General features: G+C 37.1%; 1 protein-coding gene across 1 annotated transcript; it reads left to right on the top strand.

Moving 5' to 3' along the window:
• The first annotated feature begins 2,719 nt into the window (after positions 1-2,719).
• Positions 2,720-4,810, top strand: LOC123000391 (olfactory receptor 5AN1-like). The gene has a single exon (XM_044379783.3). The coding sequence runs from the start codon at positions 2,982-2,984 to the stop codon at positions 3,915-3,917; it is 936 nt and encodes a 311-aa protein (XP_044235718.2). The 5' UTR covers positions 2,720-2,981; the 3' UTR covers positions 3,918-4,810.
• Positions 4,811-19,218: the final 14,408 nt, after the last annotated feature.

Raw genomic sequence — 19,218 nt, 5'->3', positions numbered from 1 at the left:
AAATAAGTACAGTCATTGACTAACGATATTCTTGACTCTAGGCTTAGAGACCTTAGAAAATAATTGATCTAAAATCTCCTTCAGTATTAGTTTCCTTTTTCTTTCACAGAGAGGAACGATAATGGGGATGATAATTGCTAACATTTATTGAGCCCTTACTGTTTTAAGCCCTTTATGTCAACCAATCCTTGCAGCAACCCTCTGAGGTGATAAGTACTCTTAGTGCCGTTTATAGATGAGGCAACTGAGGCACAGAGAGGTTAATAACTTGCTAAGGATGACCCTACCAGTAGGTCAAAGCCAGGAAATTCTGAAAGTCTATTCTCTCAGTAATGCTGTCTGCCCTTCAGTTCCCCTTCCCCTCTCCCTTTCTGTCTTACTCTGTGCTTACTTTTAAGGATTTATATATCTTAATAAGTTTTCTTCCTATATATAGAGCAGTTGTCGAAAATTGATCAAATACAGAGAGGCTTAAAGAAGGAAATCAAAATCATATCAGTCATTACTTTTGGCATTTTTAATTGTTTCCTGTGTTTCTATGTGTGTGTGAGAGAGAAAGAGAGACAGAGATATTATATAACGCAAAAAAAATTTTCCTTCAGAAAGGTAGAACCATTTTGTACCCTCATCAGTACTAAATATGAGTGCCTCATCATCTGATCAGTGCCTTTTATATTGAGGGCATTGCTACATTCTCTTTTTATGCTTTGTGACTCTTTTTCCCTTATCAATTGTATTTCAGAAGTATTTACTTAAGTGGGTTTTTCTCTCATAACCAAGTTTAAAATTGTTACATTTTTCTCTTCTAGTTACTGTTTTGGTGTTATATTTCAGACATTTTTTCCACATACCAAGATTACATACATGCATAACAAGAATTTATCCTTTGTGTATCAATTTAAAATACTAATTTTATCATATTTAAATTCTTACCGATATTTAAATTTTTCTAAAATGTCTGTAAGGTCTTTTGACACGTGTCTGTTTTTATAAGATAGTGAATTGTCAGTGTTTATAATACTTTTAATACTTGAAAGTTCATGTCTTTTTAATTATTAATAAGTCAAGCAGAGAAAGACAATTATCATATGGTTTCACTCATCTAAGGAACATAAGAAGTAGGAAGATCGGTAAGAGAAGAAAGGGGTAAAGAAAGGGGGGTAATCAGAAGGGGGAATGAAGCATGAGAGACTATGGACTCTGAGAAACAAACTGAAGTCTTCAGAGGGGAGGGGGTGGGGGAATGGGATAGGCTGGTGATGGGTAGTAAGGAGGGCAGGTATTGCATGGTGCACTGGGTGTTATAGGCAACTAATGAATCATGGAACTTTACATCAAAAACCAGGGATGTACTGACTGTATGGTTACTAAAATAATAAAATAAAAAAATATTATTATAAAAAAATAGGGAATTGTCAGTGTTTATAATACTTTTTAATACTTGAAAGTTCATGTCTTTTTAATTATTCATATTTTTTCAAAAATTTCTTAGCTGTTCTCACTGATTTACTCTTTCATGTCAAGGAAGTACAGTTGGTTATGGAGCATAGGCCATAGTTGCAATCCATTACGAATCTGTTAGTGAGCTCTAACATGATGACTGTATCAATAAAACATATGAAATATACTATGTGGTACCTGGTAATTGAAGTTATTTACTTTTCCTCGCATCAAGGTCCATCATAGTTTGTTGCTGGTTGTCAGTTGACCAAGTGTACCCAAACTCAAGCAGACTAAATAGAAAATTGTTTCTGTGCTTTGTATCTTCGTGGCCCCAGGTGGTTTGATTTGCTTCTACATGAGGTCTGAATCTACATCTGCCCAGAGGTAATGATTCCTCACTGTCTACAAGGTCAGTGGTGCCTCAGGAAATCCCTCAAATTAACCCATAGAACTACAGCACTGTTGACGCTGCTAACCATGGGTACAGCTGTCATTCATGGTTATCAGTAAGCAATCCATCATGGTAACAGCCAACAGCTATTGAACAATTACTGTGTACAGGATTGTGTGCTGAGCATCCCCATGAATTTTCATGTAACTATCCTAGTAATCTGAGAGTTCGGGGGCTCTTAATGTTCTCACGTTATTTTGTGTAAATCAATCTTAGTGTGTAAGCTACTGGAACAAGTTCATAAAGCGAGAGGGAATCAGACAAAAGTCCAAAGTCTGAACTTTAAGCACAGTACCATGCTGTTTGTCAAGTAGTAAAATACCCTAAAATTGAAAAACGGTTGGGGTCAATGGTGAGCTCTACTACCTTCCCTTTGGCATACTTAGTACGAAGACTTCACTAAGAAGACTTGTTCCACAACTTTACTGGGCGCATATACTGTGCCTCAAGAAAATATTATCAGAGTCATCAGTTATGATATAGTTTTCCAGACCACTTAGAAAATGATATATTAACTGCATTCATATAAGAGATTGTGAAATTATTACAAATTCGGTAAATAACTTTTCTTTAGGATAAGGAGGAAATTTTAAAACATTATCTAGATGACCATCTGGGACTGAAAAGCTATCTCATTTTTAATCTAGAGTGATTTCACGTATTTTTTTGTAAAGCAGTGGTTATATATGAATTATCAGAGGTTTTAAAAAAACTTTTAATTAATGATGTCTGTAATAATCACAGCATTTCTGTTATTTTAGTTCTCAGTCAAATTCAAAAATAACTCTTTAATTTTCATACGACGTCATGAAATAATTGAGAATCCGAAGCACTTTTTTTCTTTTTTAATTTCAATTTAATTAGGCAACAGATAGGACATCTTTAGTTTGAAGCACTTTTAACAACACACGTCTTGACAATTTCAGATGAAAAGCTGGGTGTTTTCATTAGGACAGTGAAGGATTGCTTCTTTCCCTGTACTCATTGGAGGAAAAAATGACACATACGAGAATTTTAATGCTGTCATTTCACCTGATTCAGCGGCGCATTCTCTACTCTCTTTTCTGATTTCAGAAGCAGCAAGCCAATGATTGGGGGAGGAAATATTACAGAGGTCACTTATTTCATCCTTTTGGGATTCTCTGATTTTCCCAGAATCCTAGCAGTGCTCTTTGTTGTATTCCTGCTGATCTACATTGTGACTCTGACTTGGAACCTGTGCCTCATCATCTTAATAAGGATGGACTCTCACCTCCACACACCCATGTACTTCTTCCTCAGTAATCTGGCCTTCATAGATATCTGCTATGTGACCTCGATAGCTCCCAAGATGCTCTCCACCTTTTTCCAAGAGCAGCAGACTATCACCTTTGTGGGTTGTGCTGTTCAGTTCCTTGTCTTTTCAACCATGGGATTGAGTGAGTCTTGTCTCATGACAGCCATGGCTTATGACCGATATACTGCCATTTGTAATCCACTTCTCTATTCAGCAATCATGTCACCCACCCTCTGTATTCGGATGGTGCTGGGATCCTATTTGGCTGGATTCTCTGCTTCTATATCTCCATTGTGTACCGTGTTTCAGCTCCACTTTTGTGGGCCTAATGTCATCAAGCACTTCTTCTGTGACATTCCCCAACTGTTAAATCTGTCCTGCACTGACACTTTCTTTGTACAACTGTTGCTTGGTGTATTAACAGTGTTTTTTGGGATAATAAATGCCCTCATTATCATGATATCCTATGGCTATATTGTCATGTCCATCATGAAGATCACTTCAGCTAAAGGCAGGTCCAAGGCTTTCAACACCTGTGCTTCTCATGTGCTAGCGGTCTCCCTCTTCTATACCTCAAGTATCTCTGTTTATTTGAGTTCCAGCTCTGGTGGTTCCTCCAGCTTTGACAGATTTGCATCAGTGTTCTACACTGTGGTTATTCCCATGTTGAATCCGTTGATTTACAGTCTGAGGAACAAGGAAATCAAAGATGCCGTGAGGAGGTTACAAAAGCGATGTTCTTGCTGAGGTCCTGTCCAGATTTGTCCTATTAGAAACCTTAACCCTCAGTAATGTGCACATGAATGGACTCTGACAAATTCATACTGCCTTTGGAAAAAGAAAGCTTAAATTGACAGAGATAATATGCCAAATGGACTGACAGCTGTCTTGATTCAACACAAACACAATACCTTTATGTCCTGTAGGTTCATCCTTTCACCCTACTGGAGGGGCCTCATTATTTATTAACAATCTGTAAGTGGGGTCTGGGGTGCTCAGTCAGTTAAATGTCTCCTTTATGCTCAGGTCATGATCCCAGGGTCATGGGATTGAGACCCACATTGGGCTCTGTGCTCAGTGGGGAGTCTGCTTCTCCCTTTTACTCTGCCCCTGTTCTTGCTTTGCTCTTTCTCAAATAAATAAAATCTTTAAAATGATCTGCAGGTATTTGTAAAATGTTAAGGTTTAGAAACTTGTTACTTCTTTTTGCCTCAAAGATTGAGTCCTGTTCAATCTCCGACCTCTGAATATAAAGGAGTGATACCGGACACAGGCCCCCGGGAGTGTAGAGACCTTGTCTCCTAAATATTTTGATGCAGCGTCATCCAGACATGAGAGTGTTCGATGTTCTGTATTTCTGACCATAATGGGAATAAATAGAGGTGATGTGCCTTTGAATAGAAACAAAGCTATACAATTGTCCTAGTTGTGTCTCCTGGAAGAGCAGTCTCAGATGGCTAATGTTTGTCTAAGGCCTCTTTTGAGACTAGTCATCTAATAAATTTGGTCACATGTCAGTCTGCGGCAACTGTAATCTAAGGAAGCAGGAGTTAATTTATAAAGAGAAGTGGAATGAAGAATGTCATCCCTTCAGTATCATTTACTTATGAGTCTGATGACTTTGTTTCTTGCTTTAGTGTTCAGTGGGGATTTCTTTTTTTTTTTTTTTAATAATTTTTGTTATGTTAGTCAACATACAGTACATCCCTAGTTTTTGATGTAAAGTTCCATGATTCATTACTTGCGTGTAACACCCAGTGCACCATGCAATACGTGCCCTTCTTAATATCCATCACCAGCCTATCCCGATCCCCCACCCCCCTCCCCTCTAAAGCCCTCAGTTTGTTTCCTAGAGTCCATAGTCTCTCATGGTTCATTCCCCCTTCTCTTTACCCCCCGCTTTCTTCTTCCCTTTCTTCTCCTACAAATCTTCCTACTTCTTATGTTCCATAAATGAGTGAAACCATATGATACTTGTCTTTCTCGGCTTGACTTATTTCACTTAGTATTATCAGTGGGGATTTCTGATGGAAGATGACATTCAAAATCCGTATCACAGCCAGTAGCTATTTCTGATACTCTGGGATTCAAACCTCTCTCTCTCTCTCATTAAGTCAAGAAAATTTACCCTGGCTGACATAGCTAGTGCTTCATACTATCAAATCATTTCTAGTATTTCAAGCATCTATTCATGTTTGGTGTGAGTAGGCTTGTGTGTAAATTCATTGCAATAATAGAGTGACTGAATATTGAATATTGCAGACTAAGAACAAATATGGAGAGCTGGTATACTTTTTTATTGTCTGTGTTCAACATTTTATATTATACAGATTTATGGTTTTGTACGGGGTGATCTAATTTATGGAGTAGATGATTAGACTTACTCTAATGCTGATACTTTCTAGGAAGCCTCCAGAGCCAGAGAGGAAATAAATAGTGCGATAGGCAGGGTTTTTAACTGTGGCCAGTTTTCTCTGTCTAAAGTAGAATGATTAAAATGTTTAGTCCTCGTGATCTGTTTCAAAAGTGGAACAAGATGTGTATCAACACTGGCTGCTGATATACGGATTGCTCAGACTTGAACCAACTGATATAAAACAGATGTTACAATTACATATTATCTCTGGAGAGTCACTGGGTTTTTAATGTTTTTTTGGGGGGGGGTCTCAATTCTGATAAGTCACATAATTCTTCCATTTAGTTAAAGACTATAAATGAAGAGGTATTTGAAGCCTTGCCAAAATTTTCACAAGTTTACAGATGGACAGGACTGAGAGGAGAATCATTGAACCTCTGGGAGAGAATGTGAAGGCCTATCCCATGCCACAGAAGTAGTGCAGTATGAATAAAGGGTGTGTGCCCTCATCCCCACCATGGAGGCATAGGTATGTTCTTTGAAACATTGTTCTTTAAAAATGTGTAAGAATGTCTGAGAAGTCTTTCTAAGAAACGATGAGGGCTTCAGTAGTAGAAAAGCCTCTGTAAGGAATGTAACACAGTGTTACTGATTATAGTCATTATGCTATGCATTAGATTGCCAGGTTTCTTTATCCTTCAGTTGCAAGATTGTAGCTTTTCAAAAAACCTATCTCCAATTCCCTTGCCCCCCAGGCCCTGCTAACCACCATTGTGCTCTCTGTTACTATGAGTTTGACTTTTTGATTCTGCCTATTCGTGATCTCATACAGTATTTGTCTTTCTCTGTCTGGCTTATCTCACTTGGCATAATGCTGTCAGGGTGCATCCATAATGTCCCAAATGTTAGGATTTCCTTCACTCTCCCAGTTGATAATATTCCACTGTATTGTGTATAAATACCATGTCTTCTTTATCATCTTTATCATTCCCATATCTTGTCTGTTATGAATAATGCTGCAATAAACATGGAAGTGCAGATTATCTTTTTGGCATCTGTTTTTATTTGTGTTGAATGTATACCCAGAAGTGGGGTTGGTGGATTGTATGGTACTTCTCTACGTTTTTGGTAAAATCCGTAGTGTTTTTGATAGTGGCTGAACCAAATTAAGTTTCCACCCAGAGTGTACAAGTATACCCTTTATTCCACATCCTCACCACCACTTGTTATCTCTTTCTTGATGATAGTCATTCTAACAGGTGTGAGTTGATATCTCATTTTGCATTTGATTTGCATATCCCTGATGATTAGTGATGTTGGGTACCTTTTCATGTACCTGTTGGCCATTTGAGTGTCTTCTAAGAGAAATACCTATTCATTTCCTCCACCCATTTTTGTTTTATTTTATTTTATTATTTTTTAATTACTATGTTACTTTAGTCACCATACCGTACATCATTAGATTTGTTGTAGTCTTCCGTGACTTATTGTTTCCTCAACCCATTTTTAAATCAGATTTTTTTTTTGAGTTGTAGGAGTTCTTTATATATATTGGATATTAACCCCTTACATGGTACTTGGTTGGCAAATATTTTTCAAGCTATGTTTATAGGTATTTTCTCCATTCTCTCAGTTGATTTATTTTGTTGATTGTTTCTTTTGCTGCGTGGAAGCTTTTATATTTGATATAGTTTCACTTGTTGCTTTTTGCTTTTGTTGCTTGTGCTTTTGGTGTGAGGTACAAAATATCTTTTTCAAGACCAAGGACTTGTTCCCAGTCTTTTCTTCTAGGGTTTTATGGTTTCAGATCTAATGTTCCTGTCTTTAATCCATTCAGGATTGATTTTTGTGAGTGGTGAAAGATAGTGGTCCAATTTCATTATTATGCATATGGTTATCCAGTTTTTCCAAAACCATTTGTTAAAGAGAGTATTCTTTCCCCACTGAGTATTGTTGGTTGCCTTGGTAAATATTAGTTGACATGTAGGTGGGAGTTTATTTCTGAGCTCTATTGTGTTCTGTTGGTCTATGTATCTTTTTATGTCAGACCCATACTGTTTTGTTTAGTATAGCTTTGCAGTATAATTTGAGATCGGGAGTGTGATGTCTTCACTTTTGTTCTTTCTCAAGATTGCTTTGGCTTAGATCTTTTGAAGTTTCATGCAAATTTTAGGATTTTTTTTCTATTCTGGTGAAAAATGTCATGGGAATTTTTAAAATTTGAATTCAGTTAGCCAAGGTATAGTACATCATTAGTTTTTGATATAATGTTCAATGAATCATTAGTTGAGTATATCACCCAATGCTCATCATATCACGTGTCCTCCTTAATGCCCATCACCCAGTTATCCCATCCCCCCCCCCACCTCCCTTTCCTCGGCACTTAGTTTGTTTCCCTGAGTCAAGAGTTTCATATGGTTTTTCTCCCTCTCTGATTTCTTCCCATTCACCCTCGCACTCCTTTGTCCTCTGTACTATTCCTTATGTTCCACATATGAGTGAAACCATATGTTTGTGTTTCTCTGATTGACTTATTTCACTTAGCATATAATACCCTCCAGTTCCATCCATGTTGATGTAAATGATAGGTATTTATCCTTTCTGATGCCTGAGTAATATTCCATTGTATATATGAACCACATCTTCTTTATCCATTCATCCGTGGAAGGACATCTTGGCTCCTTCCACAGTTTGGCTGTTGTGGACATTGCTGTTATGAAGATTGGAGTGCCTGTGCTCCTTCTTTTCACTACATCTTTCAGGTAAATACCCAGTAGTGCAATTGTTGGGTCATAGGGTAGCTCTATTTTTAATGTCCTGAGGAACCTCCATACTGTTTTCCAGAGTGGCTGTACCAGCTTGCATTCCCACCAACAGTGTAAGAGGTTTCTCCTTTCTCCACATCCTCGGCAACATTGCAATTTTGATAGAGATTGTCTTCAATCTATAGATGGCTTTGAACAGTATGGACATTTGAAGAATATTAATTTTGATCCATGAACACAGGCTGTCTTTCCATTTTTTTGTATGTCTTCCATAATTTCATCAATGTATTGTAGTTTCAATAGTACAGATCTTTTACTTCCTTGGTTAAATTTATTCTTAAGTATTTTTATTGTTTTTAATGTTACTGTGAATGGTGTAATATATTTTACTTCTTTTTCAGGTGTTTCATTGTTAGTGTATAGAAAGGCAACTGGTTTCTGTATGTTGATTTTTATATACTGCAACTTTACTGAATTTGTTGATTAGTTCCAATAGGTTTTTACTTGAGTCTTTAGGACTTTCTAGATACAAGGATATATCAACTGCAATTAAGATAATTTTCCTTCTTCCCTTCTGATTTTGATGCTTTTTATTTTTTTATCTTGCCTAATTGCTCTATCTAGGACTTCCAGTAGTATGTTGAGTAACAGTGGCGAGAATGGACAGTTTTTTCTTGCTCTTGATCTTAGAGGAAAATATTTTAACCTTTCATTGTTTAATGTAATGTTAGTTGTGGTTTTCTCACTTATGGCCTTTATTATGTTGAGGTCAGTTCCTTCTATACCCAATTTGTTGACAGTTTTAATTAAGAAAGGATGTCGTACGGGGCGCCTGGGTAGCGCAGTCGTTAAAGCGTCTGCCTTCGGCTCAGGGCGTGATCCTGGAGTTCCGGGATCGAGTCCCACATCAGGCTCCTCCGCTGTGAGCCTGCTTCTTCCTCTCCCACTCCCCCTGCTGTGTTCCCTCTCTCGCTGGCTGTCTCTCTGTCACATAAATAAATAAAATCTTAAAAAAAAAAAAAGAAAGGATATCGTACTTTTTCAGATGCTTTTTCTGCATCTATTGAGATGATATAATTTTTATCCTTGATTATATTGTGGTTCATCACATTTGTGATTTTGTGTATGTTGAACTATCCTTGCATCTCAGGGATGATATTCACTGAGTTAGGTGTATGATCCTTCAATGTGTTGTTGACTTAGGCTTGCTGATGTTTTATTATGAATTTTTGCATTACGTTGATCAGGGATGTTGGTCTGTAATTTTCACGTAGTATCCTTATCTCTCTTTGGTGTCAGGGTAATGCTGGCTTCATAAAATGAGATTTAGGGTCAGGATTAGAGTTAGTCTTCTCTTTTTTTTTAGTCTAGCTAAATATTTGTCACTTTGTTTTCTCTTTAAAAAAACAAGCTTTTAGTTTTGTTGATTTTTTTCTGTTGTTTTTCTGATCTTTATTCCATTTATTTCCACTCTGATCTTTGTTATTCCCTTTCTTCTGCTAACTTTGGCTATGTTTGTACTTCTTTTCCTGGTTGCTGAGGTAAAAGGTTAGGTTGTTTATTTGAAATCTTTCTCTTTTCTTAGTATATGTATTTATCCCTGTAAACTTTCCTCTTAGAGCTGCTTTTGTAGAATCCTGTAGGTTTTCCTGTGTTGTGTTGCCATTTTCATTTGTTTTGAGATGCTTTCTGATTGTTTTTTTGATTTCTTCTTTGACCCTTCAGTTGTAGATTGTTTTTTTGATTTCTTCTTTGACCCTTCAGTTGTTCAGGAATGTGTTGTTTAGTTTTCACATGCTTGTCAATTTTCCAGTTTTCCTCTTGTTGATTTCTAGTTTCATAACAATGTGGTTGGGAAAGATACTCGGCATGATTTCAGTCTTCTTGAATTTGTGAAGACTTGGTTTGTGTCCTATCATAGGATTTATTCTGACGAATTTTCATTGTGCACTAAGAAGGATGATCTCTGGTGCCATTGGATAGAATGTTCTATATATGTCTGTCAGAGACATCTGGTGTAATGTTTGGTTTTGTCCAAAATTTCCTTATTGATTTTCTGCCTGGATGGTCTATCTATCGCTGATAGTGGGGTATTGAAGTCTCCTACTATTATTGTATTGCTGTTTCTCCCTTCAGATATGTTAATATTTGCTTAATATATTTGGCACTCTGATATTGGGTGCATGTATTTATGATTGTTATGTCTTCTTGATGAATTGACCCCTTTATTATTATATAATGACCTTCCTTGTTTCTTATTTCCATCTTGGCTAAAAGTCTGTTTTGTGTGATGTAACTATAGTGGCCCTGCCTCCTTTTGGTTTCCACTTTTTTCATCTTCTCACTTGTAGCCCGTGTGTCCTTACAGCTGAAGCTGGAGTTTCTTCTAGGCAGCATATAGTTGGGTCTTGTTTTTTGTTTTTTTGTTGTGCCTTTGGTTGGTGACTTCAATGTATTTACATTTAGGATACCTACTAATATGTTATCTCACTAATGTGAACTTACTAATTGCTTTCTGCCATTTTGTTGATCCATTGTTTGTCTTCCTGTTTCCTCCTAACTTTGTGAATTGGTCATTTTTCTTGTGGTATGCTTTGATATCCCTTTCTCTTTTGTGAATCCAACAGTAGGTTTTTGGTTTGTGGTTACCACATGGCTCACGTAAAATGTCTATTAAAAAAATAAGTTTTTTTATTTTAATGTTTTTTTATTATATTATGTTAGTCACCATACAGAACATCCCTGGTTTTAAGCTGATGGCAACTTAACTCTGGTCTCATACAAAAAAGGTGTCCTTTCACTTCCATCTTTTTTTGATATCACAATTTACTGCTTTTTATGTTGTGTGTGTGTTTTAAAAATTAATTAATTAATTATTTTAACAGAGTGAGAGAGCACAAGCGAGGGAGCAGCAGAAGAAGAGGGAGAAGTAGACTCCCCACTGAGCAGGGAGCCCTATGACACGGGGCTCAGTCCCAGGAGCTTGGGAACACGACCTGAGCTGAAGGCAGAGGCTTAACCAACTGAGCCCCCCAGGCACCCCTATGTTGTGTATTTATTAACAAACTATAGAAGCTATACTACAGTTATAGTATAATTAAGTGGTTAAAATTCTATCCTATACAGAAATAGGCTTCTAAATCTGGCTGTATATTTACCTCTACCAGTGTGTGGTCTATTTTCATTTGTTTTCAGGTTACATCTTTTCAGTTCAGCTCGAGGATCTCCTTTCATCATTCCTTGCTGGGAAAGTCTAATGGTGATTAATACCCTCAGCTTTTATTTGTCTGGGAAACTCTTTATTTCTCCTTCCTAGCTGAAGGATAACTTTGGCAGACAGAGGTTCTCAGCTGGCATTTTCCCCCAGCACTTTTTATATGTCATTCCACTGTCTCCTGGCCTAAGGGTATCTGCTGTGATATCCACTGATAGCCTAATGGGTGGTTCCTTTGTAGTTTATAATCTTTTTTTCAGATGCTGCTTTTAGGATTCTTTTTCTTTGATTTTTGACACGTTCATTATAATATGCCTTGGAGAAGTTTGTTTTGCAATGAATTAACGTGATGGTCTATTAGCTTCATTAACTTGGATGGTCATGTATCTCCCTAGGTTTGGGAAGTTCTCAGCTATTATATCTTTAAATAAACTTTCTGCTTCCTTCTCCTTGCTTCTCTTTTTCTTTTTTAAAAATTTATTATTTTTTTTATTATGTTGAGTTGGCCAACATATAGGACATCATTAGTTTTTGATGTAATATTGAAGGATTCATTAGTTCTGTCTAACTAACACAGTGCTCATCACAACACATGCCCACCTTAATGTTCATCACCTGACTACCCTTTCCACTATCTCCCCTCCCTTCTGTAACCCTCAGTTTGTTTCCTGGAGTCCAGAGTGGCTCATGGCTTGTCTACCCTCTGATTTCTTCCCATTCAGTTTCCTGTCCCTTCCCCTATGGTCCTCCACACTGTTCCATGAAACCATATGATATTTGTCTTTCTCTGCTTGACTCATTTCACTTAGCATAATCCCCTCCAGTTCCATCCATGTTAATGCAAGAGGTAAGTATTCATCCTTTCTGATGACTGAGTAAATATTCCATTGTATATATGAACCACATCTTCTTTTACCATTCATCTATGGAAGGACATCTCAGCTTCCTCCACAGTGTGGCTATTGTGGATATTGCTGCTATGAATGTTGGGATCCAGGTGCCCCTTTGGATCACTCCATCTGTGTCTTTAGGGTTAATACCTAGTAGTGCAATTGCTGGGTCATAGGATAGTTCTATTTTTAATGTCTTGAGGAACTTCCATCCTGTTTTCCAGAATGGCTGTAGCAGCTTCCATTCCCACCAGCACTATGAGGGTTCCCCTTTCTCCACATCCTCTGTAACATTTGTTGTTTCCGGTCGTGTTAATTTTAGCCATTCTGATGGGTTTGAGGTGGTACCTCATTGTGGTTTTGATTTGTATTTCCCTGATGCCAAGTGATGTGGAACATTTTTTCATGTGTCTGTTAACCATTTGTATGTCTTCTTTGGAAAAGTGTCTGTTCATGTCTTCTGCCCATTTCTTGACTGGATTATTTGTTTTTTGTGTGTTGAGTTAGAAGTTCCTTATAAATCTTGGATGCCAGCCCTTTATCTGTAGTGTCATTTGTAAATATTTCCTCCCAGGTGCCTGGGTGGCTCAGTTGGTTAAACATCTCCCTTTAGTTCAGGTCATGATTCCAGGGTCCTGGGATCAATCCCTGCATCAGTCTCCCTGCTCAGCGGGAAGTCTGCTTATCCCTCTCTTTCTTCCTCTGCCCCTCCCCTGCTCATGCTCTCTCTCTCTCAAATAAATAAATAAATAAATAAATAAATAAATAAATAAATAAAATCATTTTAAAAATTAAAAGAACAACAGTAGAACAGATCAATGAAACTAGAACCTGATTCTTTGAAAGAATTAATAAGATCCATAAACCCCTAGCCAGACTTATCAAAAAGGAAAAAGGAAGGACCCAAATTAATAAAATCATGAATGAAAGAGGAGAGATTATGACCAACACCAAGGAAATACAGACAATTTTAAGAACATATTATGAACAACTATATTACCAACAAATTATGTTATCTGAAGAAATGGAGCACTCCTGGAAACTTATAAACTACCAAAACTAAAATAGAAAGAAATAGAAAACCTGAACAGAACCATAACTGGCAAGGAAATTGAAGCAGTAATCAAAAATCTCCCAGCAAACAGGATTCCAGGGCCACATGGCTTCCCAGGGGAATTCTACCACACATTTAGAAAGAACTAAACCATTCTTCTGAAACTATATCATAAAACAAAAAGGGAAGATAAACTTCCAGACTTGTTCGTGAGGCCAGCATTACCTTGATCCTAAAAGCAGACAAAGAACCCTTCAAAAAGGAGAATTACAGACGAGTATCCCTGATGAACATGGATGCCAAAATTCTCACCAAGATACTAGCCAATAGGATCCAGCAGTACATTAAAAGGATTATTCACCAGGACCAAGTGGGTTTTATGCCTGGCTGCAAGGGTGGCTCAACATGTGCAAATCAATCCACATTGTACATCACATTAAGAAAAGAAAGGACAAGAACCATATGATCCTCTCAATTGATGCAGAAAAAGCATTTGATGAAAACAGCATCCTTTCTTGAATAAAACTCTCCACAGTGTAGGGATAGAGGGAATATACCTCAATATCACAAAATCATCTACGAAAAGCCCACAGAGAGTATCATTCTCAACGACGAAAAACAGGGAGGTTTTCCCCTAAGGTCAGGAACACGACAGGGATGCCCATGCTCACCACTGTTGTTCAACATAGTACTAGAAGTCCTAGCCTCAGCAACCAGAGAAGAAAAAGAAAGAAAAGGCATTCAAATTGGCAAAGAAGATGGCAAACTCTCACTCTTCGCAGATGACACGATACTCCATGTGGAAAACCCAAAAGACTCCAAAATTGCTAGAACTGAAACAGGAATTCAGCAACATGGCAAGATATAAAATCAATGCACAGAAATCAGTTGCATTTCTATACACTAACAGTGAGATAGAAGAAAGAGAAATTAAGGAATCAATGCCATTTGCAATTGTGCCAAAAACCTAACAAAACAGACATTTCTTTAGACTCACCAAGAAAAAAGAGAAGAATGACGTAAATAAAATTAGAAATGAAATTACAACTGATATCACAGAAATATAACAGATTTTAGGAGACTACTATGAATACCTACAAGCCAAAAAATTGGACAACCTAGAAGAATTGGACAAATTCTTGTAAACACACAGAGTACCAAGACTGAGTCATGAAGAAATAGATATCATAAGTGTGTACTCTTATCAGAGCAAATAAAGATATATTTTCTAATTTAAAAAAAAGAAATAGAAGATATGAATAGACCGGTTACTAGTAAGGAGATTGAATAAGTAATCAAAAACCTCCTAGCAAACAAAAGTCCAGAACCAGAGAGGTGCTCTGGTGAATTTTACCAAATATTTAAAAGGAATTATGCCAATCATTCTCAAACTCTTCCAAAAAGGAGAAGAGGAAGGAATACTTCTAAACTCATTTTATGTGGGCAGTATTACCCTAATACCAAAACAGACAAGGACACCAAAAGAAAAGTACATTACAGCCCATTGTGCCTGATGAATATTGATGCAGAAAATCTTCAGGAGAATATTGCACAGTGAATTCAAGAATACATTAAAAGTATCATATGCCATAATGAGGTGGGATTTATTTCAGTTATGCCAGGATGGTTCAACATCAACAAATCAATCTGTGTGATATAACACATTAACAATATGATGGGTAAAAATATGATTATCCCAATAAATGCAAAAAAAGCATCTGACAAAATTCTACATCTAGACGTGGTAAAACAAAACTTTCATCGAATTTGGCATAGACAGAATGTGCCTCAACAAAATAAGGCCATATAAAACAATCTTACTGTTAACATTATACTCAATGGTGAAAAGCGGAATGCTTTCCCTCTAAAATCAGGAATAGGACAAGCATGCCTCCTCTCACCACTTGTATTCTGCATAGCACTGGAAGTACTAGCTGGAATCATTAGGCAAGAAAAGGAAATAAAATGCATTCAAGTAGGAAAACAGGATGTAAATTGTCTCTCTTTGTAGATAATATGATAATGTACATAGGAAACCCTAAAGACTTTACTGAAAAACTGTTAGAACTAATAACAAATTTAGTAAAGTTACAGGATAAAAATCAGTATATAAAAACCTGTGACATTTCTATATACTAATAATGAACTAGCAGGAGGAGAAATTAAGAAAGCAATATCATTTACAAATGTATCAAATATAATAAAATACTTACGAATGAATTTAAACAAGGACATGAAAGACCTGTATAAGACAATGATATTTTTTCTAAAGATAAAAGAAAATGAAGAACACAAATAAATGGAAAGATATATAATGCTCATGGATTAAGAGAATTAATATTGTTTAAATGTCCATACTTTCCAAAGAAATCTACAGATTAAATGCAATCCTTATCAAAATTTCAATAGCGACTTCTTTAAAGAAATGTCTCTAAGTGCAAGGGAAACAAAAGCAAAAATGAACTTTTGGGACTTCATTTAGATAAAAAGCTGTTGCACAGCAAAGTAAACAGTCAACAAAAGTAAGAGGCAGTGCACAGAATGGGAGAAGATATTTGCAAATGACCTATCAGATAAAGAGCTTGTATCCAAGATCTGTAAAGAACTCAAAGTCAACACCCAAAAACCAAATAATCCAGTCAAGAAATGGGCAGAAGACATGAATAGACACTTGGCCAATAGACACATGAAAAAATGGGCCCCATCACTAGCCATCAAGGAAATGCAAATCAAAACCACAATGAGATACTACCCTACACCAGTTAGAATGGCAAAAATTAACAAGACAGGAAATAACACGTGTTGTTGAGGATGTGAAGAAAGGGGAACATTCATACACTGTTGGTGGGAATGCAAGCTGGTACAACCACTCTGGAAAACAGTATAGAGGTTCCTCAAGATGTTAAAAATAGAGCTACCCCACAGCCCAGCAATTTCACTACTGGATATATACCCCAAAGATACAGATGTAGTGAAAAGAAAGGCACCTGCACCCCAGTGTTCATAGCAGCAATGTCCACAATAGCCAAACTGTGGAAGGGGCCAAGATGTCCTTCAACAGATGAATGGATAAAGAAGATGTGGTTCATGTATACAGTGGAACATTACTCAGCCATCAGAAAGGATGAATACCCACCAAATACATCCACATGGATGGAACTGGAGGGGATTATGCTAAGTGAAATAAGTCAATCAGAGAAAGACACTTATCATACAGTTTTGCTCATACGTGAAACGTAAGTTCTAGCACGGAGGACCACGGGAGGGGAGGGAAAACTGAGCGGGAGGAAATCAGAGAGGGAGACAAACCATGAAGGACTCTGGACTTTGGGAAATAAACGGAGGGTTACACAAGGGAGTTGGGTGGGGAGTTTGGGTAACTGGGTGATGGGTATTAAGGAGGACACATGTAGTGATGAACACTGGGGGTTATATGCAACTAATGAATCATTGAACGCTACATCAAAAAATAATGGTGTATTGTATGTTGTCTAATTGAACATAAAAAATCCAAAATTGTTCTTCACAGATTTAGAACAAATAATTCTAAAATTGGTATGGAACCACAAAAGATCCTGAATAGCAAAAGCAACCATGAGATGGAACAGAGCTGAACACATTATTCTTTCTGATTTATGATACTAACAAGCTATAGCAATCAAAACAATATGGTATTAGCACAAAAACACTACAACAAAAACCTATGATGTATTAAATGCTGACTAACTGAACATAATAAAAACAAAAACAGATAAACATATCAATGGAATTGATATCCCAGAAAAAAACAGGTTATGGACAATTAGTTTATAACAAAGGAGCAAAGAGCATACAATGAAAAAATAAAGCAGTCTCTTCAAAAAACGGTGCTGATAAAACTGCCTCATGCAAAAAAAGTGAAACTAGATCACTGTCTTATACCATGCACAAAAATTAAGTCAAAGAGGATTAAAGACTTAAATGTAAGACCTGAAACCATAAAATTCCTAGAGGGAAGCATAGGCAGCAAGCTCCTCGACATCAGAATTAGCTGATGTGTTTGTGGATCTGATGCCAAAGGCAAGGGAAACAAAAGCAAAAACAAACAAATGAGACTACATCAAATTAAAAAGTTGTGAAGGAGAAACAGTGAAGGAAACCATCATTGAAATGAAAAGGCAACTCACTGAATGGCAGAAAGTATTTGCAAATGATATATCTGACAAGAGGTTAATATCCAAAATATATAAAGAACTGATACACACAACAGCAAAAAAGCCAAACCGTCCAATTTAAAAACTGGGCAGAAGACCTGAACAGACATAATTCCAAAGAAGACCTATGGCCAACAGACATATGAAAAGATGCTCAACATCCCTGTTCATCAGGGAAATGCAAATCAAAAGCACAATGAGATAGCACTTACACCAGTCAGAATGGCTAGTAGCAACAAGACAAGAAATAACAAGTGTTGGAGAGGATGTGGAGAAAAGGGAACACTTGTGCAGTGTTAGTGGGAAAGTAAGTTGGTTCAGCCACTTTGGAAAACAGTATGGAGGTTCCTCAGAAAACTAAGAGTAGATCTACCATATGATCCAGCTATTCTACTTCTGGATATTTATCCAAAGAAATAAAAAACACGAATTCAGAAAGATAAACGTACTCTTATGTTAATCGCAACATTATTTACCATAGCCGACTTTGGGGAACAACCTTAGTGTCCATCAGTGGATGAGTGGGTAGAAAGGATGTGAGGGCACGTGGGTGGCTCAGTTGGTTGGGTGTCTGACTCTTGATTTTGTCTCAAGTCATGATCGCAGGGTCGTGGGATCAAGCACTGCATTGGGCTCCATGCTCAGTGTGGAGTCTGCTTGGGATTCTCTCTCTCCTTCTCCCTCTGCCTTTCCCTGCTCACGAGCAATCTCTCTGTCTCAAATAAATAAATAAAATCTTTAATAAAAAATATATATGGAAAATGTAATACTACTCGGCCATAAAGAAGAATGAAAGTTTGTCATTTGTGACAATATGGATGGACCTTGAAGATATTATGCTATGTGAAATAAGACAGATGGAGAGACACAAATATATGATTTCCCTCATATATATTCCATCTAAAGACACAAGATAACAAACGTAATAATAGAAAAACAAACTCTCAGGTACAGAGAACAACTGATGGTTACCAGAGAGGAAGGAGAGTGGGGAGTGTTAAAATGGGGAAGGGGGTCAATTGTATGGTGATGACTGGTAACTAGACTTTTGCTGGTGATCACGTTGTAGTGTATATAGATGTTGCTTATATGTACACCTGAAAGTTATATAATGTCATTGGTTTCTTGGCATAGGCAGGCCTGGATCATGGTACTTGGTATGTTTCCAGAGAATGTGTAAGACCTCAGATAGTTAGCTTCACAAGATATGATGGCTGTCAGGGTGTGTTTAGGGTGCAGGAAGTGAGTCCCTGATCTGAGCTTCCTAGGGATTCCAGGACCTTAAGTTGATCAGGAGCAGAAGAGCTAGGAGACTTGGACTTCCATGAAGACAGAGTCCAACTAAGAGATTTTCAAGAAAAATTTAGAAAGATTTTTTTCCATTTAAGACATTATGGACTAATTTAATACATATTACATTATTATTTATACAGAACATTATACTTCACATAGTTACATCATTTAGATTGGATTTTTTGTGTTACCATATGAAGATGGCAAGGTAGAAACTATATTGCAGATATTACAGATAGAACCTTTGGGCACATAGAGGTCGGCCACAGTCTTCCCACTGTAG

Source organism: Ursus arctos, unplaced genomic scaffold (genome assembly GCF_023065955.2).
Source record: "Ursus arctos isolate Adak ecotype North America unplaced genomic scaffold, UrsArc2.0 scaffold_23, whole genome shotgun sequence".
NCBI classification, from domain to species: Eukaryota; Metazoa; Chordata; class Mammalia; order Carnivora; family Ursidae; genus Ursus; species Ursus arctos.
Note: the sequence above shows the minus strand (reverse complement) of the source record. Positions and strands in the feature narration are given on the sequence as shown.